The 13,514-nt window shown below is 39.6% G+C and overlaps 4 protein-coding genes across 5 annotated transcripts; 3 read left to right on the forward strand and 1 right to left on the reverse strand.

Annotated features, from left to right (window-relative positions):
- Nucleotides 1-405: 405 nt before the first annotated feature.
- LOC126774752 (uncharacterized) lies at nucleotides 406-2,532 on the forward strand. Its single transcript, XM_050496287.1, has 5 exons — nucleotides 406-553; nucleotides 623-991; nucleotides 1,942-2,115; nucleotides 2,199-2,318; nucleotides 2,383-2,532. The coding sequence occupies exons 2-5, from the start codon at nucleotides 671-673 to the stop codon at nucleotides 2,530-2,532; spliced, it is 765 nt and encodes a 254-aa protein (XP_050352244.1). The 5' UTR covers nucleotides 406-553; nucleotides 623-670.
- On the forward strand, nucleotides 2,411-7,908 carry LOC126774753 (uncharacterized). The gene is made up of 4 exons (XM_050496288.1): nucleotides 2,411-5,273; nucleotides 6,140-6,294; nucleotides 6,931-7,169; nucleotides 7,669-7,908. Exons 1-4 carry the CDS (start codon nucleotides 5,068-5,070, stop codon nucleotides 7,804-7,806), a joined length of 738 nt encoding a protein of 245 aa, XP_050352245.1. The 5' UTR covers nucleotides 2,411-5,067; the 3' UTR covers nucleotides 7,807-7,908.
- Nucleotides 7,820-9,087, reverse strand: LOC126774783 (uroporphyrinogen-III synthase-like). Of its 2 annotated transcripts, none has more exons than XM_050496335.1 (2): nucleotides 9,042-9,087; nucleotides 7,820-8,841 (listed from the first exon to the last, which is right to left on the reverse strand). In XM_050496335.1, exon 2 carries the CDS (start codon nucleotides 8,759-8,761, stop codon nucleotides 8,009-8,011), a length of 753 nt encoding a protein of 250 aa, XP_050352292.1. In that variant the 5' UTR covers nucleotides 8,762-8,841; nucleotides 9,042-9,087; the 3' UTR covers nucleotides 7,820-8,008. The 2 variants fall into 2 exon arrangements, with proteins under 2 accessions (XP_050352292.1, XP_050352294.1); XM_050496337.1 differs by lacking the exon at nucleotides 9,042-9,087 and adding an exon at nucleotides 8,955-8,973.
- Nucleotides 9,088-12,424: 3,337 nt separating this feature from the next.
- On the forward strand, nucleotides 12,425-13,296 carry LOC126774785 (uncharacterized). The gene is made up of 2 exons (XM_050496339.1): nucleotides 12,425-12,840; nucleotides 13,042-13,296. Exons 1-2 carry the CDS (start codon nucleotides 12,556-12,558, stop codon nucleotides 13,294-13,296), a joined length of 540 nt encoding a protein of 179 aa, XP_050352296.1. The 5' UTR covers nucleotides 12,425-12,555.
- Nucleotides 13,297-13,514: the final 218 nt, after the last annotated feature.

Consider the following 13,514-nt stretch of genomic DNA (forward strand, 5'->3'; position numbering starts at 1 on the left):
GAAATTGAAATGGTAATAAAAAATACAGACTTAAAGAAAACCGAGGCGATTTTTTAAAGAGCGACAATTATGTTGCTACAAAGCTGCTCAATATATATTAGTATATTAGAAATTTTCATTTTCAATTTATTAGGAATTTCGCAAGTTGTATTTTTTATGGTCCCGTTAGTCGTTTCGTTCGCCTCAAGTTCATGGTTGAACAAACATAATCATCAGTAGTGTATATTTTTAATTATTTACTTATTCTACTTCAGAAAAATAGAGATAGATATTTTTGCTTGCTTTGAAAATTCTTAAGTGTGGGGGCTTCATAATTTGATATAGAATTCACAACATGAATAGACGATTATCCGAGCGTAGCATAGACACAGAGTTTACATGAATCCAATCTGTGACATTGTTTAAAAAAAATAATGATAACAAACATGGCGTGCTGGTAGAGCGTCTCTATAATCTGTTTACCATTTTGCTTTTTTTACAATAATTCATATCTGCGTTATCATAGTATGCGGTTACTGATAAAGGGACGAAGACTCGATGTCGCTCGGAATAGGTAAACGGAAAGTGTTTACAACCCCAAAAGAAGTGAATGTTAGTGGAGCTTCAGTGTGTGTATTTTCAGGAGGGGCCGGGGCGGCGGCGCTCGGCGGTAGAGGTCGAGGCGGGTGATATGCAAGCGGCGCCGGCGCGCTACGTGTCCGCGAGCGAGTTATACTCGACCGACGAAGTGGAGCTGTTGCTAGAAGAGATAAGAGAGCTGGAGCCGACTAGCTGTCGCGGCGAGGACGTGCAGGACTTCGAAATCGCTGGCAGTGGGTGCGCGGGCGCGGGCGGTCGCTCGCCTGCCGGTACGGAGCTCACGGAGCGCTCGTGGGACTCGCACGCACACTATTCGCGTGCTCCGCCGCCGCGCCCGCGCGCTCTCGCACCTGTCTACTGCCACCTCTCATACTTGATCACGCCGACGGGTGGTTTGACCTTTCTTCTAGTGGTAAGTAATATTTAAAACAATAATACAGTTTAAATAAAACAATAATACAGTTTAAATAAAACAATAATACAGTTTAAATACTATCAAATTTGCTCATAAACTATATGACCGGTAGCTTGATGTCCATCAAGAAAACATAACTAAAGATATTTATGTAGCTTGTTGTTATAATACATGTGGTAATGTTTTGTTTGTATTAAAACACTTAGTAAAGTCAATGCCAAATGAAATGATTGAGAGGTACACTACAATTGGTATAGCGGCATTATGCCTTAGAATGTCAGTCTACATTTATTACATCTGATGAATGTAGTTGTGTAGTACATAACTACTAGTACTTTTACTAAAACAAATAAACCAATATAAGTTATCTTTCCATGAACATGAATGCAATATTCCATTTATTAATTGGCTAAAGAGGTTCAGCATACTTGCACCCGCTGTGACCTACTTAGGGAACAATGTGTATAATGTAGGTTGTTTTATGCCTGTGTGTAGCTCTCTTATATGTGTCATTGTTTTGTTCGTGAAAATTGTTTTAAATTTTATAATGTAACTCAATGATGAGTAGTAAAGTTTTGTTTTCATTTAATTGTAACTTATTATCTGCACATTCATTGTAATTATTTTAAATGGTATATGTATTTTAAAATGGTATAGATAAAAATTGCTTTATTAACTTTAATGGTTCAATAGAAATAAGAAGCTTAAAAATTTTCATGTAATAAAAAAGTAAGTCCGTGAGCGTCCCACTGCTGGCTAAAGACTCTACTATCAAAGAGGAGGTTTTGTTTCATCTAAAAATTCATTAATAATTCTATTCATTAATATTAATATTATTAATTTAAATTGCTGGATAGAACTGGTGGTAAATTTAGATTTTATCTAAAAATACTATCAATTTACTATTGTGAAACGTAATCTAATGTAGTTTGTTTATTTTTTTTCAGCTGTGCTCTCTATGCGTGTGCATTTGCGTGTGGGGTGCTCTAGGACTACGTGCCGCGTCTGCCGCCAAGCCGCTGCTGTTCGGGGCACTCACTTCATTCATGCTACATACCCTCCTCATGTTGATGCACATCTCCTTGTTGGACGCATTACTGCCCGTCGATTGGAACAGATTTGTAAGGCTTTTTTGTACATGTAAGCAAACCAATTTAACAATAGATTTAGATGTTCTCATATGTATTTGTAAATAAAAATTCAGAGCGGAATATCATTCGCGTGGAGCGCGTCGTGGCTGATCGGCGGCGCCGTCGCGCTGCTGGTGGCGCTGCCGGCGCCCGGCGCGCACTCGTCCGTGGCCTCCATGCTGTACACGGCGGCCGTGAGTGTCGCGCAGCTGGCGTGAGTGCCCGCGCGGGCGGCCGCTAACGGGCGCTGTGTTGCAGGGCTGCGCGCTGGGCGGCGCGGGCGTGGCGCTGCTGGGCGCGGGCGTGTGCGTGCGCGGCGGCTGCGCGCGCGCGGGCCGGGCGGGCTCGCTGCGCGCCGCCTACCGCGCCGTGCCGCAGGCGTCCACGTCGCGCGACCGCGCCTTATAGTGACCGCCGTCGTCCACCGACTTCTAGTCGGTGCCGTGAGTGTAGTGTGTAGTGGCGCCCCACGACTGAAACACGTTTTTTAAACCTATTTCGATGAAACCCCAATTTTCTAGACCGGGACCGTTTTAAAATTGTACCTCCGTCTGCGGCTCGCAGCCGGTCCCCCGGTCGTCGCTGCGTGTTATGAGTTACGAGTGCGATCGGGGAGCCCTCTCGCCTAGACTCGTGTGTCTCGCTTGAAATTTGTTTGTGATGGAATTGGCACAAAGGAGACTTCGAGTTACATAGTCGCATCGAGACATCGCTCGATGTAGTCGACCGTCAGGTGCGGTTTCGTGAGTTCTAAAGGGCTCCGATGATGAATTGATTTACTCTTATGTAACAAATTAGCATTTACTTTTAGGACCGTCTTATTTGTAGGAGCGATGAGCACTGGACTTTGATATGTTAGTGGTACGTCACACGAGGAGGACCCAGGATTGTCTAATACTGCCACTAGATTTCGCCTGTGATTCACGTCCATGTATTTATCTAGTCTTATCGATCTGTAGGAGCGGTTCGGCAAAATAGATTTGATCACAACTGCTATTAATTGTGCCTCTAGTGTCATTCGTGACGATTTTTACAAATACCCGAATGGAAACTTTACACGTGCGGTAGTAGCCGGAGCTGTGTCGACCTCGAAGGGAGCAGTTCGTCATCTATTTTGCTAGACCGTTGTTTATCCATTGTATTTAAACGTTATTATTTACCAAGTCTGATTTTGATGCTAGTCCATTTAGTGTTGTAAGTATTTATTTGTAATATTAACGAGCAGCATTCCTTAAGTAGTTTTTGCACAAATATTAGATTATTCGCAAACAATATTTTATCTGTATTTTTGTAAGCTTCTGCCCGTTACTTGGCACCCGGCGGCGTGTCCGGCTATCCCTGTTCATGATGATTTTTTAATATTATTATACAATAAATGAATCAATATACAAATGTATGCAAAGGGTAATTTTTACTTGTAATCGACATGTTTATTGTGCTAAGAATTCAGTAGACGAAATGGATCATTATATTCATATATAATTATATAACTATTTATCCCGGCTGGAGGTGTTCGTCGAGTCGCCACTAGAAGCACGTGGCCGAGCCACCGTGGCGGCGCTGGTGTCGAGCGCCGACTTGCCGAACACCCGTGGATGCGTCATTGTGTACGCGACCTTTATTTAATGTGACGCTTGTGTTGGGTCAAATAGTTTGCATGACTTGTTTATAGTACATATAGTTAACGGTAAGGGGATTTCAAAATATACCAAATAAGAATTGTTATAGGGTGTAATTTTATACTGTCTAATCTGTCGTACTCGCGCTATGAGCTTAGGACGTTTGTACCGTTGTTTGGTTGGTACCAAGCGGGAACTGGAAGGCCCCAACCCACTATGGGCCAGGTTGAAGAATAAATACGTACACGTAACACAAACAGTGAACTTGGTCTATTTGTATTATCTAACGTCTAAACAAACAATAATTTTGTATTAATTTAACCACTTGTTTCTAATGTAGTAGCTGGTCCCCCTTTTATTTATATTGTATCGTACATATCACCAAATGATTCTTTGTGTACTTCTTACATTCTTTGTAAGTGATATCTTGTAACGTAAGTGTTCCTTCACCACAATCACACTTGTTATTGGACACTTTTAAAATGACTCTTCTGACTATAAATATATTTATAATTCTGCGGCCTCTCGGGTATATTTGTGATGTACTGATATTTATATATTCTGTGAAAATTGTGTGACAATTTGTACCGAATATTGAAGGTAAACAAGTCCTAGTGTAGTCCTTGTTGTAAGGGCAAGACTAAGATTATTGTTCAATGTCACAGCGGGATACTTTGTATAATCGCCGTGTGGGGCTTAGAGCTCGTGTAAACTGATGAATGTTACAATATGAAAATAATATTTATAACGAATAATTGACCAAATTTTCTATCTCAACTTTTTGTAACTGTGTAACACAACGGGCCGCAGAAATGTTCAATAAATGTCTACGAAAGAGTACATTGCTTTGTGTGTTGCATTGTATTGTATATTTCTTTATAAGAATTACAAATGTTTTTCAAGAACCGGTGATTGTAATGTTTGATCTCGATGAAACTTGTGCGAGTAAGTTTTAATTTTAAATTTTAATGATAATACATATATGGTTTTTATACAATTGACGTGTTGTTATTTTACTTTTGGTATGTTTTAAGACATTTTATAGACAGTTTAAATGGTAAAATTATGCAATGAATTATTTGTAGCGTTCTTTACCCAGGACATTGTTGAGACGTCAGTGTTTCGAAACCTATCTCTGAAATCAATTAATTTAACGATAATTGCCATTTTATCAGTAAAATCAAATCTGATTACTCCGGATCATCCTTTATATTTTGACTTTGAAGTGTTTCTAATTAATGGATTGTAGTTTTATCTTATCTTAGCAGACTTAACATTTCATCGTGACCATAGCAGATAACTTAGTTTCGGGTGAGTCCGTAAAATGGAAAGTTCGGTGCAAGTAGCGGACAGGATCGATACAGAGCGCAAGATCTTGTACAAGTACTATTTAGAAAATGACTTCTTTGTGTCGCCTGAAGGAATTCTGAAAGTATTAGCAACTGTAAGTATTTTATCATCTGATCGATGCCGGACACGATTGCCATCCTTAAAGGAGACTGATTTGTCAACTGCACGGGAAATATTACAGTGAACAAGTATGTGGGCACATTTGATATATTCTTAGTATCAAATGAGACGAGAATCTGATACATTCGGAGAAAAATCACCACAGAATAAACGGCCTTACGTGCTTTGTAGAGTGTAACAATGTCAATTTCCAAACTTGGGCTCCACAGTCTCGTAAGCTAGAACGTAATGAGTACATAGTGAAGTCCACCTCATTAACTAAATACGAGTATCGTTTGTCAGTTCCAAGTTTATGGCTTATGTAGCCTGAAGCTATGCGGTATAAAACTAATATAATCTTCCTCGTACAAAGAACTATATACGAATGGTGTTTTCTAAATCTTACTGACCGGGATTAGCGCTTTCAAGGATTCGAAATTAGTATACAGTACAGTAACAGCCTGTGAATTTCCCACTGCTGGGTTAAGGCCTTCTCTCCCTTTTTGAAGAGAAGGTATGGAGCTTATTCCACCACGCTGCTCCAATGCGGGTTGGTGGAATATACATGTGCCAGAATTTTAGTGAAATTAGACACATGAAGGTTTCCTCACGATGTTTTCCTTCACTGTATAGCAGGAGACGAATTATAATCATAAATTAATCACATGAACCCACGATCACCGGTTAAGATTCAACCGAGCCATCTCGAAAAAAAAGGTATCCTGAAGAAAAACTGGCGCTTACTCAAACTATCAACTGAACATGAGTGAACATGGGTGAACACATGAGAATCTGTTAACACGAGGGTAGTCCTCGTTATCCACGGCACCAGATTATTGACACGCGATGAAATAGTTCTACTCTGATTACCCGACGAATGTCTTTTGTAGGTTTGTCGGCGAGTAACTGTTAATCGTTCCAGGTGGTTTGGTCGGTGTCGGCGATAGCGTTCGCGTGGGGCGGCTGGTGCGGCGCGGGGGCGCGGGGCGCGCGGGGGGCGCGGGCGGCGCGGCGCTGTGCGCGGGGGGCGTGCTCGCCGCGCTGTGCGCGCTGCGCGGGCTGCTCGCCGCGCGGGCGCCCCTGACGTGCTTCATAACAGTCGGTATATTGCTGCCTCGTTGGTCTAGTGGCTTGATGTAAAGCCGCAGACCTGGAAATCCTGGGTTCAATTCCCAGGTCGGGCCAGTAAAAATAAGTTATTGGGTTTTTCTGTTAGAGTCTGGAAGTTGGAAGTGTGCACACTGCCGTGCCTGGGGAAAGCCGTTGGTCCTGCGCTTGAACTCTTTCCGGTCGTGTCGGTTTGCCGTCCCATCCCATTATGGGAGTTAGGGAATAGAGAGTACACCTGTGTTTGCGCACAAACTTGTGCACTATAATATCTCCTGCGTAGTTGGCTAATCTCTCTTGAGATTAGCCGCCGTGACCGAAATCGTTCTGGACGACGTTACATATTGCCGTTACTCTTCTAAAACTTCATTCGACGATAAAATTATTATTTACTAGTCGCCAAACATTCAACGATCAATTCAATTATTATACACGAAAAGTTCATTTTTTGTCTCTTAATGTTAAGCGGTCATGCTAGCGAAGATTGGCAACCACAAACTCATGCTGCTACTCGATTACGTAGTGCAAAGTACCTGCTCCTTTGTGGGGCAATGTATACGGCTTAACAGCAAGATTCCGGAACGGGTTCAAACAAAATAAAGAAATTTAAAATAAATGAATTTGAAATATTATAATCTCACTGATGATGACGCTATCTCTTTCAATAAATTAAATAAAGAGTGGGCACCCTCCCCCTCAGGCGGCATGCACAAAGCAATGATACAATTTTATTTCAAGACTTGTTTTTTAAGATTTATTCATTCACAGGACATAATATTATCGACTGTGATTGGAGTGTCGCTATTGCTTGTTACCATTCTGAGCTTCACCCTATGTGAGCTACGACGTGCTGTCGACTATGCATACGGGGTAACGTGTTATACAGACTTGTTTAATATATCTAGGACTCTACCTTACTAGGCTAAAAGTTTTAATCCGAACATTCCACTCTAGAAATCTATCAACATGTTAAAAGTTAACGTAACTTTATGTAATAAATGTTAAGTTCACATTAAACTTATAATGCGATGCTGACCATGACATCTAGACAGTAAAAAATGTACCCAGACACCTTTCGCTTTTCTCAATGTGAAAAAAAAGCAAATTTAAAAATGATGTAATGATTCAAAATACATGTAATATTATGGGTTGGCCATATGTGTTGAGATACCGAAATAAAAATATCTATCCTTGCTAATATTTTAAATGCTAAAGTGACTGCCTTTTATTAAACTTGCTTAAGGGTACTTTACTGCCTGGAGGAAAACATGGGCGGACACTAGTTATCATATAAAGTGAATAACCTACAATTTTCAATGAAAAATATGTTTAATTTTTAATGTATATATATATATTTTTTTTATTTCAGCCGCTTGCATTGATAAGCTCAATCTTAGTCATTAGTAGTGTAGTGACGACATACATGTCAATTTCTAAGAAATGGGATGCTGAATCTGGAACAAGGACTAACTGTGATAATCCAACAACAAATGAGTTGGAAGTTTGAGGAGTACAACAAATTATTTTTTACTCATAGCTTTATTTTATTTTACAAAAAAATTTTGTACAAAATAATAACAATATAATATATGTAAATAAACAGTATACACTCTTGTACTATATTCGAGTATTATATAACATATATTCAATATTTATATACAATGAACCAACACCATTACATGTACAATTTTTGTTTGTCATGGCTATGGCTAGCTACATGTTTCTGTGGTTTTAAAATACTGTTTGACAGATTCAATCATACTTTCTGGTTTTGGTTTTGTGGCCACACCAGCTATTTCAACACCTAGATTTTCAATTTTGTGTGCAGTAGAGTTACCTATAGCAAAGTGTGGTAAAATCGAGAGATTATTATTAAATGTCTGTAGCTGCCGGTAAATATATTCACAACCAGATGGACTGAAAAACACCATACAACAGGGATTCACTGTATTATTTAGTTCCATTAAATTTGCCCTTAAATTGTCATTTTCCTTAGTCTCGTAAACTGTTAGCGCATCAACTGTTATGTCCTTGGACTGCAATATGTTTGGTAAAATTTCTGATCTTAAATTCCCACAAGGAAATAAAAAGTTTGAATTTGCACTGTTTTCACTTGATATGAGTGTTGCTAAGGTTTCTGCATTCCCAGTCTGACTGCCAAAGGCTTCTAGGCCGAGTAATAGTTTAATTTTTTGATTGCTAGCCTCGCCAACTGTATATATTCTCTTGGTATTCCAAATTACAAATTTTGAAGGGGACCAGCATTTAGAAACGGCTTCTATAGCTCTAGGGCTTGTGAGAATGATACCATTATAATCATTCCTTAGCAATTTTTCACTCAATTCCTGTAAATTCATAAATTCAAATTGCAGAGGTTCTACGAAAATCGCCTCATAATTATTATCACTAAACACTTTCTTATAATCCTCTGACACACTTTTAAATAATACAGCTTTCTTCATGATTATTTATTTTCCGTCGGACAAAACATGAATTGCAAGTCCTTTGTTCTACTGACTACTGCTACATAACAGTTTTGACCCTGAAGAAAAGAAACAATTATAATTTATAGCAATGGAATTTTTATAAGATGCGAGAGAAAGTTCGGTTTTAATTGCGTAAAATGATAATAAATAAATCATAAAGACACCATACACAAATATATTAATAATACTGCAATAGTTAGTAAATAGATATTATGTCATTAGGAAAAATATGTTGTTTTTATATTTATAAACTTACAGATTGGTTTTTAAGTACTAAGTTGACGTTGAATACTTTTGCCGCAGTGTCATTTGTCTAAATAATTTTTACAGATGACACTGACGGCTGTTATGATCGGATAGCTTCTAAGGAATAAATGAACGTATTTTATATATTATCTTATTACATGTTTGTGGTTGATATCTTTACGAGCTTCCAAGATCACAGAAGTATTTTCTTATTAACCAAAAGTACGCAAAACAGTGACAAAAAGTAGTGGTAATAAATTGTCTGCCTTTAGATGGCGATTTCTTTTCTATTTTATTATTGTCGCAGTTCTAAGTGAACGAAGTCATGGCACGTGCGTGTTATTATTTTTACAAACAAAGAAACAAATAACTGAGAGTAAATATAGAATATCTTACGAAATATAACAGTTATAATCATAATTGACCTGTTCCCACCTACAACACGTTATTTAAGTACCTACCTAACTTTCAACTTATATAACTATCTAAGAAAATAACTATCTTAGATTTAGGTACCAAAGTTGCGGTTACAGTTTTTGCGAATTTGTTGCCTTTGGGATGGGGTTAGCACTTGATTATCAGCAAGAAAATGTATTTTTCACAGATCTAACAGACGGAACCAGTCCTTGTCATGATAAACAGCGACACCTAGCGACAACTTTAGTTCATGTTTTCTTAATGGAAGGACGAGCCTAGCGCTACCTTAAGTCTTAACTACTCAATCGAACATCATGAAATTTTGTATATACCTTCTCACCACACGGCGGAAACTAGCAATATTGTACAAACAATAAGTAGTTCAATCATTTTATTTAATGTAAAGTTTATTTAGATGCTTAAATGTTATCTTTACTTTAGAGTTTTACAATAAAGCATTTGATGCGTAACATCTATTGGCGCGTGATGATCCAATGGTTAGACACTTGAAATTTTAATAATTATATAATCAATGTCAAAAACAAAAATCTTTATTAAATATAAAAGCGTCACACTTATTGATTGTCATAAATCTATCACCGGCTTGGAAACTCAGACCTGAGAAGAAGCGGCGAAAGAAACTCCGCAAAATTTTTACTTTATTTCCATGTGGTTAATTTGTGTTTATAATTCATCTCGTACTTGGTCATGAAGGAAAACACCGCGAGGTGTCAGTTTCATATCTTCTCCTCAAAAAAAGAAGAGGCCTTAGCCCTGCAGTCATTTATAGGCTGTTACTATATTATTATTATTATTATTATCGAAATTCTATGTTTTTATTTAACTCCTGGCTAAACTCTTTGCCGACAATTCCGTCATCGATGATTGTAGTGCACTGCCACCTACAATACCTGCATGTGGCCATACGATGCCTGACATTAAAATCAGGCAACGTGATGTGCGTGCGGAGCTGCAATCACTTGATGTACGGAAAGCTAGCGGTCCCGATGGAATACCAGCCATAGTGCTGAAGAAGTGCGCAGCGGAGCTGTCTCCTGTGTTAACGCGCCTGTTCCAACTTTCTCTCTCTTCGGGAAGTGTGCCGGAGGCTTGGAGAAGAGCTAATGTGCAAGCGGTTCCCAAAAAAGGGGATCGGTCTGACCCGGCAAATTATCGGCCAATAGCTATCACCTCAGTACTTTGTAAGGTGATGGAACGGATTTTAAACAACCAACTGATCCATTACCTAGAAGATCACTGTCTAATTAATGATCGTCAGTACGGTTTTCGACCAAAACGGTCCACAGGTGATCTTCTAGCGTACGTAACACACCTCTGGGGTGAAGCTATCGACAAGCATGGAGAATCGTTGGCTGTCAGCCTCGATATCTCCAAGGCTTTCGACAGGGTCTGGCACAGAAGTCTTCTCTCCAAGCTACCGGCATATGGTCTGCCTGCTCAGCTATGCACCTGGATTGCCAGCTTCCTACACAAGCGTAGCCTTCGTGTTTTAGTAGATGGTTGCGCTTCACAATTCTATGTAGTGAATGCTGGGGTCCCCCAGGGATCTGTGCTATCTCCCACACTCTTTCTTTTGCATATCAATGATATGCTCTCCCTTGGGAACATACATTGCTATGCAGATGATAGTACAGTGCATGGTGGATACCACGGACGCGCAGTGGCTGGGCGGGCGGAAACTGAGGAGAGGCGGGAGAATCTTGTCATTGAACTCGATAGGACGTTAGATCTCATCGCCAAATGGGGCTCTGATAATCTTGTTGAGTTTAATGCCAAGAAAACACAGGTATGCGCTCTCACGGCGAAAAAGTCAACATTTTCCCCTCTTCCCTCCCTCTGTGGTACTCCGCTGGTGATGCAAAGCAAAATCGCCATGCTGGGGATTGACGTTCGCTGCGACCTTAGTCCAAGGGATTACATCGAGGCTGTTATAAAAACAGCTTCACGGAAACTCGGAGTTCTGAACAAGGTGCGGCGCTTTTTCACGCCACAACAACTGTGCCTGCTGTACAAAACACAGGTACGGTCTTGCGTGGAATATTGCTCGCACCTTTGGGATGGCTCCGCTAAGTACCTACTTGAGGCCTTGGACCGGTTGCAGCGACGTGCCGTACGCATTATTGGCGACGTAAAGGTCACAAACACCCTTGAACCTTTACAATTGCGTCGTGAGATAGCAGCACTGAGCGCTTTCTATCGACTGTATCACGGCGAGTGCTCTGAGGAATTATTCTCTCTAATTCCTGCTTCCCCCTTCCTTCTTAAGTCCACGCGGGCTGGTTCTCGATGTCACCGCCTAACTGTGACATCAATTCCATCGCGAACAAAGAAATTTGGCAACTCCTTTCTTTGTCGCACTTCCAAAAAATGGAATTCCTTACCAGCTCACGTATTCCCCTCCTCTTACAACCCGGGTTCCTTCAAACGAGGCGTGAAGAGGCATCTTGCGGGCCGGCAAGGCGAAGGCGGCTAGTGCAGAACGTTTTTCCCGTCTGTACTGGCCGTCGTCGCGTTTGGACTCTACTACCACTTACCATCAGGTGGAGTAGAGTCATTTGCCCTCCCGGCGATATAAAAAAAAAAAAAAAAAAAACTAATTTCATTGTTATTTATTTATAAGTTGTCTTTAGTTACAAATTCTTTGAAAAATTATCAAGCTCGATGTTTCTTCGCCGGTCGTCCTTGTCGTCCGGCGTGTGGGCCACTTTTTTTTTAATGTCATTTGCTACTTTAACTACTTCCTCAATTTTTCTAGGGTTTTCGGAAGTGATCTCTTTAACACATAGGTAAATTATTAGATTATTGCTTTATTCAAATATTAATTTACTATACAAAAATAAATAAATAATACAGAGTAATTTGCAAATTGTACATAGTTACTCTTTGTTTAATATAAACTATAAAATGACTAACAATAGACATAAGTCATCAGTAATCCAGAAGAAAAATCAAGTGTCATCAACATTTTTAAGAAAAATATATGTTGTGTTTTATTCAAAACTTTATAATTTTTAGGCGTAAATTACAAAATATAATATTATTTCCGGGCAGAAATGTAAAGTAATTTGCTGATAAGCGGGCTCTCGATGCCGTTAAGCGGGTGTTCAAATGGATTGCTGGTGACGGCGTTAGTGACACTTTTGCTTGTGCCAGTTCAGTACTATGTACCAGACTTATATTTGAGCTCGAATGATCCCCCGCCTGAGCCGAAACCATTGCTCGGGACCGCAGCGAATGTCACGCTTGCTTGGTTGCCTGTCGAACTGCCTCCTCTGGATTTATTCCTCTCGGTGTCATTAATACTACTGGCAATGATCACTTATGTTTGTGACTGGATACAAAGAAAGTTAATGGAAAGGCGAATAATAAAGGTAATTCTTATTAATATTTCATAAAGTCCAATGGCAATTGATTTATTTAAATCGGTGTTTGGGCTCGTGCCCATTGATTTATTAGATATATTTGTAACACGACTTCTACTCAGCTGTGTACTGGAATAAATTACATTTATTAATAATTGTGTTTTTCTAATTTGCAAAAATGTGATTGACAATTTCATTTTATTCCGGCAGCTAAATCAATGCTTGCAAGATTGTGTTGAACGGCTTCGTTCTTGGGACGCGCGCCAGGAACAGCTCGAAGCTACCCTGCGCATGGTTCAGAACGCCACGTCGGAGTACAACCTGCTGCTGTACTTGCTGCTGCGCCACCACCGCCTCGGCCCTGTGACCAGGAAACCTCCTTCGCATTGTATTTTTGATAAGGAGCTCGACGATCTTAACTTCATTACGAATCCTGTTGATGTTTTCTCTCAAGATACTTTATAGTGCGTGTGTTATATAATATTGTTTAATAAATTAGTTTTTTTTTCATATGACGAAGTACTTTTTCATCGTTGCGGGATTGTATGAAGACATGTAGGTTCGCATAACTTATCACTATATTGAAAATAAACTAAAAAATATGAAGTTAAACATAAAATATGAATTATAAGATATATTTTTCTTTAATGGGTTTGACATGCCGCAAGGATAAAAACCCGTAA

The sequence above is a fragment of the Nymphalis io genome, chromosome 17 (genome assembly GCF_905147045.1).
Source record: "Nymphalis io chromosome 17, ilAglIoxx1.1, whole genome shotgun sequence".
Taxonomy (NCBI): Eukaryota; Metazoa; Arthropoda; class Insecta; order Lepidoptera; family Nymphalidae; genus Nymphalis; species Nymphalis io.